This window comes from Grammomys surdaster, unplaced genomic scaffold, assembly GCF_004785775.1.
Source record: "Grammomys surdaster isolate TR1022 unplaced genomic scaffold, NIH_TR_1.0 166, whole genome shotgun sequence".
NCBI classification, from domain to species: Eukaryota; Metazoa; Chordata; class Mammalia; order Rodentia; family Muridae; genus Grammomys; species Grammomys surdaster.
Genome location: NW_021604614.1, coordinates 7,224,998 through 7,239,911, shown reverse-complemented (window position 1 = coordinate 7,239,911; position 14,914 = coordinate 7,224,998). Strand labels below are relative to the sequence as shown.

Sequence of the window (14,914 nt, the reverse complement as noted above, 5' to 3'; positions counted from 1 at the left end):
ACAATGCTCCACTGTTACATCACAGTGCTCCACTGTTACATCACAATGCACCATTGAGTCATCACAATGTACATTTTGACATCACAATTCCTCATTATGCCAACACAATGTGGCATAATAGGGGACATTATTTTGTGACATAATACAATTGTGGCATTACAATTCTCTGTGGTGACACCGGTAATATGTCAGTGTGACATCACAAGCCCCATTATGTGCTCACAATGCCCATTGCGAGATCAGAATGCTCAATCCTGGCATCCCCTTTTCCATTGTGTTATCACAGTTCTCTTGTGTGACATTCCAGTGCCGATTGTGACATGACAGTGACCGGCTCTGACTTCAAAAAGATGAATGGTTGTCTTAGGGTTACTATTGCTGTGATGAAACACCATGACCACAGCACAGTTTATCATAAAAGGAAGTCAGGAAAGGCACTCAAACAGAACAACAGCTCACAGAAGCCATGGAGAGTGCTGCTTACTGGCTTGCACACCCTGGCTTACTCAGCCTGCTTTCTTATAGCTCCCAGGACCCCTTCCCAGGAGTGGCCCCATTGACAATGGGCTGGGCCCTTCCCCGTCAGTCACTAATTAAGAAAATGCCCTATAGTAGATCTTAGGGAGGCATTTTCTCCACTGAGGCTCCCTCCTCTCCAGTGACTTTAGCTTGGGTCAAACTGACAGGAAACCAGCCAGCACAACCGACCCCTTGTCAACTTGACACACAAACATTACTACTAGGCCACAACCCTTCTTTTCCTATTCACCTCCAAGAATCCTTCTCACATTGATAGACACAACACAATATAAAATATTCCAAATAGTATAAGTGTTAGCATTTTTTGTAGGCTCTGCCTCACAGTTACTTGGCAACATCCAAGTGTGCCTGACTCACAATAAAAAGGGCTGCTTGCCCCTCCCTCTCTCTCTTGCCTTCTTGTACCTACTCTGTCCTCTTTCCCCTTCCCCCTCTCCCTATTCCCCCTCTCTCTCTCTCTCTCTCTCTCTCTCTCTCTCTCTCTCTCTCTCTCTCTCTCTCTCTCTCTCTCTCTCTCTCTCTATGTGCTCATAGCCGGCCTCTAGATTTCTACTTTCTCTTTGCCTTTCCCTGTCTCTACTACCCTCTCAACTCCCCAACAATAAGTCCCACAGTCTTTTTAAAAATTCAAACACCTAAAATTTCAGTCTCTTTAAAAAAAAAAAAAAGTCGGTTGGACATGGTAGCACAGGCCTTTTATCCCAGCACTCTCCGAGTTCAAGGCCAGCCTGATCCACAGAGCCATACAGGATCTCAACCCACAGTTGAAGAAGATGGACTGTCATTTATGCAATCAGAATGTGTTGTCTGAATGACAAAAACAAAGCAGTTGCCCTCGAAATGATCTTTCTCTAGCAGGATCTTGGCTATTAACTTTGTTTTCAAGACAGTTTCTTTGTGTAGCCCTGGCTGTCCTGAAACTCACTCTGTAGACCAGGCTGGCTAAGAACTCAAGTGAGCCATCTTGCCTCTGCCTCCTGAGTACTGGGATTAAAGGTGTGCTTACCACTCCTGGCAAGACGTTATCTAAAATAATAAAAACAAACAAAATAAAGTGTTTCTAGCTCAAGTTTTGATCCATTGTAACATTCTACACTGCAGCCTGAAGCTTTCTGAACGGTAGAATTATTTATAATACTCAATGTTATTTCTGCCTTCAAAGGCACAAGATTCTTCTCGTCACTTTCAGCGCCTCTCATGCAGGCTCCCGAGTTATTTCCCATCAACACTTCCTCCCCACCCACTCTTTCCAGAACTGAATCTTCAGAGTTCTCTGCCTCTCCCCCACTTACTGAGCCAAGCTGTCCTCCTCCTGGGGCTTGCTCCTGCCTTCCTGCCTTCCACCTACATAGCTTTAACGTCCGAGTTCCAAGATAGGCCAGGACTACACACAGAGACCCTGTCTTGAGGAAAAAGAAAATCTTTTAAAGTCCAAAGCCTTTTAAAATTCAAAGTCTCTCAACTGTGGGCTCCTGTTAACTAAGAAGAAAAAATAACTAAAAACTTTTACTTCAAGAGAGAAGAACCAGGGCACAGTCACAATCTGACCAAAGCAAAATTAAACTCCCAAATGGTAAATAACTGTATATCTGGGATTCACTCACCATCTTCTGGCTCCTCCAAGGGGCTTGGGTCAATTCTCCCCGGCTCTGCCCTTCACAACAAACATAGCTTGTCTGCTAGGCGCCTGCAGGTTCCCTAACGCTGCTGTTCTTGGTGGTCATCCACGGTACTGGCATCTCCAAAATGGCAGGGTCTTCTGCTGAGGCTGGGCTACACTTTGCACCAGTAGCCTCCCCTGGGCTCTCTCTTTATAATGCCAAGCCTCAACTTCTCAGCATGAGCCTTCAGTCCTGGATCTTCAAGTGCCACTGAGGCTGCACCTTCACCAATGGCCTCCCCTGCCTCTCACAGTGCTAAGCCTCAGCTGCTCTCCATGACCCCCGTCATGCCTTCAAACCCAGTACCACCTGGGTGACTCTTACACTACCAAGTTCTGTTACCAGCATGAGGTAGAACCTTGGTCACCTCTGGAACACAGCTTCTGCGTGCTGACTCTTAGGAAGCACTTCCCAGATCTCACCTCAGTGATGCTGGTCTCTTCTTAATCACTGTTAATCTCTCAGCTCCAGCCCACCAGCATCAATTGTCCCAGGAAAACAACGCTTTTACTTCAGTGGTGCTGGTCTCTTGTGAATCACAGCGGACTCTTCAACTCCAGCTGATCAGAACCACAGAATCTTCTTCACACAAATGGCCCGGGAGAGCCTTTGCTTCCCTCTGAAACCTCACAAGCCAGGCCTCCATCTTGTGCACTACTCTCAACATCCTTATCCTCCAGTCTCCTACAGAGCAGCTCACTGAGCCCACCACACTCAATGGCTCTTCTAGCCCAAAGTTCCAAAGTCCTTCCACAGTTCTCCCAAAACACACGGACTGGCCTGGCACAGCAATGCCCCGGCACAGCAATGCCCCACTATCCTGGTACCAACTTGTCATAGGGTTTCTGTTGCTGTGATAAAACACTATGAACAAAAGCAGCTTGGGGAGGAAAGGATTTATTTAGCTTACACTTCCACATCACTGTTCATCATTAAAGAAAGTCAGGACAGGAACTCAAAGAGAGCAGGAATCTGGAAGCAGGCACTAATGCAGAAGCCATGGAGGGGTGCTGCTTACTGGCTTGCTCAGCTCGGTTCTTATAGCACCCAGGACCACCAGCTCACGGAGGCCCCACCTACAATGGGCGGGGCCCTCCAACATCAATCACTTATTAAGAAAATGCACTACAGACTTGCTTACAATCCAGTCTTCTTGAGGAATTTTCTCAGCTGAGGCTCCCTCCTCTCCAGTGACCCTAGCTTGTGTCAAGTTGATGTAAAATGCTCACACATAAACGGATACATTATTCCAGCACAATACCCCAGTGTACCACTGTTATGTCCCATTATTCCAACGCTTCCTTGTGACACCACAATTCACCACTGTTAATATTATACTATTGTGTGGTGTGCTGGCTAGTTTTATGTCAACTGGCACAAGCTAGAGTCATCAGAGACACAATGTATCTGTCTTATGACACGATAAAGCTGCATTATAGCCAGCAGTAGTGGTGCATACCTTTAATCCCAGCGCTCGGGAGGCAGAGGCAGGTGGATCTCTGAGTTCAAGGCCAGCCTGGTCTACAGAATGAATTCCAGGACAGCCAGGGCTACACAGAGAAACCCTGTCTTGAAAACCAACACCTCCCCCCAAAAGAAAACCAATGCTGAGTGGTGACATTGTCATTCTGAAGCATCACAGTGCTTCATTTCACCATAAAAACATGTTGAAATTTGACATCACAACGTTGCTACACTGACATCACAACACTCCTCTGTGACATCACAACACTCCATTGTGACATCACTGAAGTTTCCATAATAGAGCTGCATGGTGACATCACAATGCTCCACAACGTCAGGCAAATGCTCAACTGCAACATCAAAATTCCCAGTTGTGCCACTGCAAAGAACCACTGTGACATTACAGCGTTCCCCTGCACTATCACTATGTTGAACCATAACATCTCAGTGTTGCATTGCGACGTTACAGTTTTCCATTGTGATGTCAAATTTTCCACTCTTGCGGTGTCCCACTGTGACACACGCTGAGTTTTCGCATCCCAATGCTCCACTAGTGGTGTGACATCACAAGGCCACATTTTCATATCCCTATGCTCCTCTTTCACATGACAATTCTCTTCGTGACTGTCTGTGTACTGCCTTAATTGGGGTTTTATTGTTGTTAGAGACACCGTGACCACAGCAACTCTTACAAAGGAAAACATTTAGTTGGGGCTGGCATACAGTTCAGAGGTTCAGTCCAGTATCATCATAGCTGGAAGAATGGCAACGTGTAGGCAGACACGGTGCTGGAGCAGGAGCTGAGAGTTTCTACATCTTGATTTGAAGGCAGCCAGGAAGAGACTCGCTTCCGCACTGGGTGGAGCCTGAGCATAGGAAACCTCAAAGCCCACCCCCACAGTGACAAATTTCCTCCAAGGAGACCACACACTTCCTGATAGTGCCACCACATACTTTCTAATAGTCCTACTCCGTATGGCCAGGCATTCAAATGTATGAGTCTATGGGGACCAAACCTATTCTAACCACCACAGGCACAGAATTGAGATGAGGGATTACAATACTCCATTGTGAAGGATAAAGTTTCACTGTGGCAGTGACCATTACTGATTAATTAATCAGTAATTAATTGATTTAACTAAGAGATTACGATCACTAGAAATGACAGTGCTCCGGTGTCAGATTACACGACCTTGTTGCTATAAAGAACTTCTCGTTGGTTTGGTTGGTTGGTTGGTTTGGTTTGAAGGAATATTTTGTTTGAAGGACTTCAGAACTTTGGATTAGGATAACCGTTGAACGCTGGATGAGGAACTTACCAATTTGTCTGGAAGACTACAGTGCTGATTATAACACAGATAGTGGAGACTCAGGTCACGGCATTGCAGGGCAGGGAGTGAGGACTCTATTGTGTTGGTGGCCATTTTTTATGATACCAGGGCAAAAAAATCTGACGATGCTGCCCATACCCTGATAATCTGCCTGAGTCTAAATTAGAGAGGAATGGCCCAGTATCTTTTGCAGAGGAAATTTCAAGTCCTGTGAGTCTGTGGTGTGGTCATTACTGGTTACCCTTATCAAGTCTACCGTGAAAAGGAGCAACAAGTGGGCCGAAATGAATACAAAATGTGCAGGTTGGAGAGGAAGGGGACAGGGGGAGCTTCTGAGTGCTAAAAAAGAGGCAGTGGCCATTACTGATTAATTAATCAGTAATTAATTGATTTAACTACGAGATTACGATCACCAGAAATGACTTGCTCTGCATCAGACAGACAGGGAGACGACCCTCAGGGATATCACCCAGCTCCAGTCTGTGAAAGAAATGAGCCTAAGGAGTTTTCTGATCCTAGAAAGCATAGGAAAACAGGTTCAATTGTAGCCAACGTGGTAAGGAGTCCGCCCAAGCTGAAAGATGAAACTGGCAGTGTCGCCTGTCGGGTAGTGTTCTCGGAGACTGAAGATGCAATATTCTGAAAATAACTTACATTCTTAGAGGCTGGAACTTTTGCTGGACCTCACAGCCAGAGTCAATAATACATCTTGAAGTCATGTAAGACTGCTAGTCTACCATGTACTCAAAGTGTTTGCTTAACCTGCCTCTAAGAGAAAAGTGTAACAATCACCTGTGCTTGCATTGGATTTCTTATATGATCAACGTTTACAGTGCAAGCTAAATGCATAGCTGTCATTTTTAAGGTAGGTACTCTCCTAAGCCCCGACACAGATAATGCGTGTAGATCATTTGCTGAAAGCAGCAGATACAGAAGCCGAAAACGACTTCCTAAAATCTACCAGAAAGGTTGGAAGCCATCACTGATACACAGCGGTGGAACTCAACACAGGCATCGATCCAGAGGCCATGCATGGAAGAGTGATGCTTTCTAGCTTGCTCAGCCTGCTTCCTTAGAGCAGCACCAACGACCACCATCCCAGGGCTGGTGGCACTGCCAGTGTGCAATCTCCTTGTACATCAATCATCAATCAAGAATACACACATCAAACATCAATCAAAAGGCCAATCTAGGGGAGGGTGTTTTCTCAACAGAGGTGTCCTCTCTCCAACTGACTCTAGTTAGTGTCAACTCGACATAAAACCAGCCAATAGCATTCTAATTCTTCAACTGCTCTTAAACCTTCTCCAAACCATCAGGGAGGACCCCATCCATCAAGCAAATGTGCGACTCCACACCACCTACAAGAAGACTGCCATCACGGAACTTCCCCACTCCCGGCACCAGTCCAGGAAGTCTCCCCTGAGTTACATGCAAGCTACCATGTCAATTTTCTATGCATCACACACACACACACAGAACTTCACTCTGGTTGTCTCGTTCCCCTGACCAGGCATACCACCATTGCTCTTCCCAAAAGCATCCTTGGTCTTGTCATATTCTGCCAGCTACACCAAGTGTTGCTAAAATTCCTTCTGGGGAATGTTCAGATAGAAACATCTATCCCTTCTCATAAAGTCCCGACAACAATCAGAGGTATGAATCCACCCAAGTTCACTCTAGAGGAAACAACACTGGGCTTCCTTACAGAACATACGTAAGGGGTTACTTATGGTGTGGGTGTTTTCCTCCTAAAGGCTGCACCAGAAAGTCTTTTTATTTTTTTAGGTTTTTTTTTCTCTCTCTTTTTTTTAATTGGGTATTTCATTTACACTTCAGATGTTATCCCTTTACCCCATTCCCCCCACCCCCTGCCCAGGAGCCCCCTATTCCATCCCCCCTCCTCCTGCTTCTATGAGGATGTGCCCCCCCAGCTATCCCCTCACTGCCACCTCCCCACCCTCGAATTCGCCCACACACAGTGTCCAGGCTTCATGGGACCAAGGATCTCCTCTCCCACCTATGCCCGACAAGGCCATCCTCTCTTACATATACAGCTGGAGTCATGGGTCCCTTCTGGTGCTCCCAGACTGGTGGTTTAGACCCTGAGGAGCTCTGGTTGGTTGGCACTGTTGCTCTCCTCATGGGGCCGAAAACCCTTTCAGCTCCTTCAGTCTTCACTCTAACTCCTCCATTGGGAACCCCTTGATCAGTTCAATGGTTAGCTGTGAGCATCTGCCTCTGAATATGTCAAACTCCGGCAGACCTCTAAGGACACAGCTATATCAGGCTCCTGACAGCATGCACTTCCTGCAGGACCTATCAGTCACAATAAGTCTTTATGCAAAGAGTGCAACAGCTTTCCCACAGCGACACAGATGAAGTCCCTCTTCCCCATCTTCTCTCTGACCTATGACCTATCCCCTCCTCGAGGCCACATGAACTTAGGGCAAAACTCCATATAACAGGCAGAATGCAGTACTGAAAACACAGATGAGGGTCCCATGACCTTCCCCCCACCCGCCCTCCTCCTATGAGGGGGTTAGTCAACAAACCCAGCTGGGCTGATGCTTTGCAAGCAGGCTCCGCTGAAGTTAATGGTTAACTGGCTCAGAGGCTAACCATGACCGACGACAGATGGTCACATAAACAGTCATAAGCTTGAACTCAGACATATGCCCTTCATGATTAACAGACGTAGAACCAGGAAGTCACTATTGTAAACAAAGAACATGGAGTTGTTTCAACAAGTTCCATTTAGACAAAATAGACTTATCCTCCCCCTCTATACACAAGGTTTCTACCTTGCCATAAATTATCAGCTCCCTTAAAACGATTTTTGGTTTTTCAACTTTCCTTTTATTTTTAATCATTACCCATGAACAGGGAGAACTTCTGTACTTCCATTCGTAAGGTTTGCCATGGGATTGTACATCACAGTCAACACAAATGAATACTAACATTTCCCTGTTCTGTGTGTGTGTGTGTGTGTGTGTGTGTGTGTGTGTGTATCTCCAAAGAAGTGATGTGTGCATAAAAACCTTGTGACAAAAGCCGAATGTATAAACGACTTAAGATTCAGAGAGCTAGGCCAGGCGGTGGTGGCGCACGCCTTTAATCCCAGCACTTGGGAGGCAGAGGCAGGCGGATTTCTGAATTCGAGGCCAGCCTGGTCTACAGAGTGAGTTTCAGGACAGCCCAGGCTACACAGAGAAACCCTGTCTCGAAAAACCAAAAAAAAAAAAAAAAGATTCAGAGAGCTAGAACACTTTATTATACTTTCACATCCTTTGTAATTTCTGGGTTAAGTGCAAAAAGGATGGATTAAAATATCACACTCGGGAAAATCCAAATCTATACATCTGTTTGAGGGATAAATACACTGGGAACAAGAGTTACCAGACATTCAGTATTCCTCAACAAAATATTACAAAGATCTGTTATGTACATGGTAAGGTGATTTAATCTCTGTGACAAAATATCATGTCAAACAACACATACCAGAGATAACTACTGAGGAGCCATTCACTCATGTATGTGCTAAAATAAAGTCTATACATAATACACAGTTTTCCAAAGTCAATTTTATGCTCTCTGGAAGAAACAGTTTAAAACTTCTCAGAAAGCAGGCTTATTTTTCTACTGAGACAGCCTGAGAACTGAACTTTGTAGTTTTTAAAGTGAGGTTACTTAGCAAATTTGGATGTATAACAAATTCCATCCTTTCAAAGACGAGTTCAAATCACTCTGACACCAGTGATATATTCTTTCCACCCATTGACTAATGACAAGCAGCAGTTCAAAATTTTGCCACATCTATATATTTGTAAGATTTCTGTCCTATGACAATCCTTTGTATACACCAAGTTTTGAGGTATAGGCTGGGCCTGTGGGTGTATGCCTTTGGTCCCAGTGCTCTGGATGCAGAGGCAGGCAGATCTCTGTGAGTCTGAGGCCAGCCTGGTCTACAGAGTGAGTTCTAGGGCTATTACAGAGATCCTGTCTCAGAAACAAACAAACAACCAAAAACAAAACAAAACAATTTGTTGAGGTACTAGTGAAAGTTATGTTACTTTTTTCATTTTATGAGGAGATTTATGGCATAGTGTTGGATTGTTCTGAGAGTTAGACATAGGACAATACTCTTTCCACTATGAATTTGCTACTTTGAAGAAGAGCTTTGGTCAAAGGCCAGGCCATATTATCCCATCTGTAATGGTTCTCAACTATGGGTTGTGTAGAACACAATCTGAAACAGTGCCACATTCCTCACACCTGCATGGTTTCCCCTCATACATGGGCCTTTTGGTGCAAACGGAAGATTCAGCAGTTGTTAAAGACATTAAGTGCACAAATAGGGTTTTTTCTCTTTTATGAAACACCCAGTAACAACTATCTTCCGACTAAGGCTTTGCTTATATACATATACACAAATTCTATTCACTGCTTGGTCTCAGTAGAGTGTGTTTCCTGGTGTCGCTTAAGGCTGGAAGAAGAAATGAAGGCCTTGCCACATTCTTTACATCTATAGGGTGTGTCTGTGGTATGGATTCGCTGATGTCGGTTAAGCTGGGAGGAAAAGTAGTAGGCTTTACCACAGTCTTTGCATTTGTATAACTTGTCTCCGGTATGGGTCATCTGGTGTTTAGTAAGGTATGAGGAGCAGTTAAAAGCTTTGCCACACTCTTTACACACAAAGGGTTTTTCTACAATATGGACCCGCTGATGCTTATTAAGGTAGGAAGAACAGTTGAAGGCCTTGCCACATTCCTTACATATGTAGGGTTTCTCCCCAGTATGGATCCTCTGATGTCGGTTAAGCTGTGAGGAAAAGTAGTAGGCTTTGCCACAGTCTTTGCATTTATAGAGTCTGTCTCCAACATGAATTCTCCGGTGTTTAGAAAGGTAGGAAGGACAGTTGAAGGCCTTGCCACAGTCCTTGCATACGTAGGGTTTCTCTGCGGAATGGATCCTCCGATGCTTAGTCAGGTAGGAAGTGCAGTTGAAGGCCTTGCCGCACTCCTTACATACGTAGGGTTTCTCTCCGCTGTGGATCCTCTGGTGTCGGATAAGCTGGGAAGAACACTTGAATGGCTTCCCACAGTCTTTGCACCGGTAGGGCACCTCTTCGAAATGGACCTTCATATGCTGGATTAAGTACGAGGAGCAGTAAAAGGCCCTGCCACACTCCTGACACTTGTAGGGCTTCTCTCCCGTGTGGATGACCTGGTGTCTAGTGAGGGTGGAACTGTTATTGAAAGCCTTGTCACACTCGGGGCATTTGTAGGGTTTCGTGCCGGTGTGAAGGATTTGGTGACGGGTGAGGTTAGACTGATACTTGAAGGTTTTGCCACACTCTTTACATATGTAGGGCTCCTCCCCAGTGTGGATCCTCTGGTGTCGGATAAGCTGGGAGGAGAGCCTGAACGGCTTCCCACAGTCTTTGCACCGGTAGGGCATCTCTTCGAAATGGATCTTCATATGCTGGATGAGGAAGGAGGAGCAGTAAAAGGCCCGGCCGCACTCCTGACACTTGTAGGGCTTCTCTCCCGTGTGGATGATCTGGTGCCGACTGAGGGTGGAACTGTTATTGAAGGCCTTGCCACACTCGGAACATTTGTAGGGTTTTGCACCCGTGTGAACAACCTGGTGTCGGGTAAGGGTTGACTGATACCTGAAGGCTTTCCCACACTCTCTGCATTGATAGGGCTTCTCTCCAGTGTGGATGACCTGGTGCTGTGTGAGAGACGACTGCTTAGTGAAGGCCCTGCCACACTCCTTACACTTGTACGGCTTCTCTCCATTATGAGTCACCTGGTGTTGACTGAGCGTGTGGCTTCTCTTGAAGGCTTTGCCACATTCCTGACACTTGTAGGGTTTGGCTTGGGTATGAATGACTTCGTGCTGAGTGAGGCTCGAATTATATTTGAAGGCTCTGCCGCATTCTTTACACTGGAAGGGCTTCTCTCCGGTGTGGGTGACACGGTGTTGAGTCAGGACAGAAAGCTTAGTGAAGGCTCTGCCGCACTCCTCACACTGGTGTGGTTTCCCTCTCTTGTGAATCGCCAGGTGCTGGGAGAGGTTTCTGCTTCTCTTAAAGGTTTTGCCGCACTCTTTACATGTGTAGGGTCTTGCGGCTGTGTGAATGACGTGGTGTTGGTTGAGGATGGAGCGGTATTTAAAGACTTTCCCACAGTCTTTGCATTTATGGGGCATGTCTCCTTTGTGCGCCCTGACGTGCTGCTTGGAAGCTGACTCACGTTCTTCCTGCTTGTATGGCTTCTCTTCGCTGTGTGTGCACTGACGGATGGTAAGTTCTGCGTGTTGATCAAAGTCTTTCACAGAGTTGTTGCAGTCAGAAAGAGTCTCTGGGGAGAAAAGAGGACGGACAATTTCATGGCTAAAGCTATGAATTTCACTAGACGAACAGCAGTTTCTCTCCCAGCCTCATTAATGTCCTACATCGTTACACATGGACTGGATTCACCAAGCACCCGCATGGGGATGTGGAAGCAGAGGAGGATTGATTGGGGGTGAACTGAGGGTGTGAGCTGTAAGCTCAGCACTGAGGAGGGTGAAGCAGAAAGATCAAGGCAAGTTCAAAGTTTGCAGAATTCCATACCAAGTACCAGGATAGCCTGGGCTACATGGTGAGACCTTGTCCCAAAACAAATAAACAACGACCAAACAAACAAACAACCCAACAACCCTGGCTTATAGTGTTTTACTGCTGTGAACAGACACCATGACCAAGGCGACTCTCATAAGGACAACATTTAATTGGGGCTGCCTTACAGGTTCAGAGGTTCAGTCCATTATCATCAAGGCCGGAATATGGTAGCATCCAGGCAGGCATGGTGCAGGAGGAGCTGAGAGTTCTATGTCTTGTTCCAAAGGCAAACATTAGATTGCCTTGCAAGCAGCTAGGAGGAGAGTCTAAAAGCCCATCTGTACACAGTTCCTCCAACAAGGCCACGCCTATTCTAACAAGGCCACACCTCCTAATAGTACCCCTCCCTCGGCCAACCATATTCAAAGCACCACAAACCCCAAAACAACAACACCGCTTCCTGCATGTGTTCAGCTGTATGCTGTAGTGCAGACAACAAAGCAACGAGGCCCTCAAAAGGACAGCAGTGCTCAAGATGTGTTCTTCATCCCCAGTCTCCTTCTAAAGGAAGGCCCGCTTCAAAGTTCAGTCCGGCTATATTTCACTCGTTCTAGTTCCTAACTGAAGCATGGAGCAGGTGCATTTTAAGAATAACCCAAACCTCGTGTAAGAGGAAACTTACGTTACCAGATGGGATGTGGCTAGTTAGTCAAACATACAGTCTCTTAACTGATTTTCTGACATGCTGTATGCTCTGGATCTCGGTTGGTAATGGGCTTTTTGTTGTGCAGGGTTGTCCCACACTGTAAAATGTACATTTGCAGGGCGTCTCTCCTGTATGAACTCCCTGGTGTCAACTAAGAGTTGAGTTATTATTGAAGGCTTCATTGTGCTCTTGGCATTCGTAGGCTTTGCCCTCATGGGAACAATTTTGAGTCCAGTAAGAGTTAGCTGACTTTTGAAGGTTTGCTACAGTCTTGTCTTTCTTTAATGCAAATTGTCAGGGTCATAACTCCCAAATATTCTCCCTATCATATTTTGGAATAAATGATTTTTGGGGTTTTTGTTGTTGTTGTTGTTGTTTTTGCTTTTGTTTTGGTTTTAGGTTTTTTGTCTGTTTAGTTGTTGTTGTTGTTGTTGTTTTGTCCTGCTCTAGTGAGAAGTCTAGGGATAATGAGAAGAAACACCGGCAGGAAATCAAAATAACCATCACCTCAGTTGCTACACTAAGGTGACTTACTTCTAACTCTAACATCAAAACCATGCCAAGAGGACATGCCCTCCGGATGGCAGAAGAGGAAACAGAGAAGCCTCTCCACTGCCCCAGAGGAACATGAAACTAACAAAAGATAACAGTCAACTGCCTTTGCGACAAATCCCCAGAGTACTTAATGCATGGAGGTACGAGCCCCATTGAGGAGAATAACTAAGGCTACCCAAGGGCAGTCTTTTTTATTTTGGTCATCAACCACAGCTCCTCTTTTCCAAAAACAGCATTCCATGGTCACACCAAAACATAAACAACTTCCGGCATCAGTCTGCTCTCTTGGGAGAGGAAAAAAGGGGTCCAATGCATGTGTGAGAGGTCTGAGGGCTGACAGGTAACTTCAGTATGGTCAGGAGAAGCAAATTTGGGTCATTCTCAACCACATAGACTTCCCTCCAGCCTAAGCCCAGGAGTCCTAAACAGATAAAGTTTAAAAAAAAAAAAAAGACCCTATAGAAAACAGAAAACCAAAATCTATTTGAAGGACTCTGACGAACTCTATGCAGTTCACCGGCGTATTACCTGGATGGCCCTGGTCCACGAGACAGGAACAGATGACAGACTTTACATTACTCTCGTTTTAATTCATTATTTGTAAACTTAAAGGTTATGTAGCTAGAGCCAAAGAGACAGCTCAGTTTCAAGAATGTGTAGCTCCTCCATAGGACCTGGGTTCAGTTCCCAGCATCCACATGGCAGCTCACAACTGCCTGTAACTCCAGCTCCAGGGGCTCCTGGAAAAGTCCTCTCCACTGAAACAGAGCTTTGGAATCCACATCTGAAGGCCAGGCATCTTCCTGTGTCTTCTGATCCATTCCTACCTACCTGGGTACATGGCTCCTGACTCCTGTCCCTTCACATCCCAAGGCTCTTGTCTCTGCTCCAGCAGTGTCACCAGGGAGGGCTTACACACAGCAAGACCTGTTTATTACAAACAGAGAACAGTGTTCAGTTAAGAGTCTCCTAGTAAGTAGTAACATTTCTCTGACCATACTGTGCTGGGAAAAGGAACTATTAAAGGAGGTTTGAGGAAATTATTTCCGCGATTATTCCCTGACATATACATTAGAGTGCGTGTGAGGGACTTTCAACCTGGAGATGCTAAGCTTCGCCTGCAGAGGAGGAGATGGACTGTAAGATACAGGCACAAAGCTTCAGCCAGTACGTTTCTGAAGTTACCCCTGATTTAGAGCAGTGATGCTCAACCTTCCTAATGATGCTCAACCTTCCTAATGATGCGACCCTTTGATACAGTTCCTGATGTTGTGATGACCCCCAACCATAGCATGATTTTGTTGCTACTTCCTAACTGTAATTTTAGTACTATCAGGAATCGTAATACAAGTATCTGCAAGCCCTGTCGGGGGGTCATGACCCACAGGTTAAGAACTGCTGACCTAGAGTGAAGATACTCCTCAAGAAAGGAGATTTTAAGATAAATACAATTAAAATGATCTACTGGCCATCAAACCCCTAAATTTCTCTTATGTGTGGGAATATGAACTACCTTCATACAAAATGGAAGCCCCTAATAAACTGTCTACAGAGAAAGGAAAGCAGCTGTTAAGAGGCAATTAAGAATTCTGTAGACAGAGATCCTCACCCAGGGAGACAAGGTTTCTGTAATTCTCCAACATCACATTTCTATACAAATTCCATCAAGCAGGGTCTAGGCATTCCCGCTCTTCTGGAGAGAAATCAACAGACACATCCTTGAATGACAACAGCTCCTGAAATATAAGTGGATAGCACAGAGAACTAAACAAAAAGAAAACAAATGACCTAATCAAAAGAGGACAGGATAAGGAACCGAACAGAGGATCCTCCAAGGAAGAACAGCCAAGAAGTACTTTAAAATGGCTCAGCATCCTCAGCCATCGGGGATATGCAAATGTAAAGTCCTTTCAGGTTCATCTCAGCACAATCGGAATGAGAAGCATCAAGAAAACATGGCAACAAAGGATGCCGAGGATGTGGGAAAGGAGACAACTCATCGCTGCTGATGCCAAGTGAAAACTGGAACAGCCACTGTGAGAACCAG

The 14,914-nt window shown here is 45.5% G+C and overlaps 1 protein-coding gene across 1 annotated transcript; it reads right to left on the bottom strand.

Moving 5' to 3' along the window:
• Nucleotides 1-8,686: 8,686 nt before the first annotated feature.
• Nucleotides 8,687-14,551, bottom strand: LOC114620103 (zinc finger protein 11). The gene is made up of 3 exons (XM_028766118.1): nucleotides 14,477-14,551; nucleotides 13,699-13,794; nucleotides 8,687-11,364 (listed from the first exon to the last, which is right to left on the bottom strand). The coding sequence occupies exons 1-3, from the start codon at nucleotides 14,508-14,510 to the stop codon at nucleotides 9,437-9,439; spliced, it is 2,058 nt and encodes a 685-aa protein (XP_028621951.1). The 5' UTR covers nucleotides 14,511-14,551; the 3' UTR covers nucleotides 8,687-9,436.
• Between the last annotated feature and the right edge of the window lie 363 nt (nucleotides 14,552-14,914).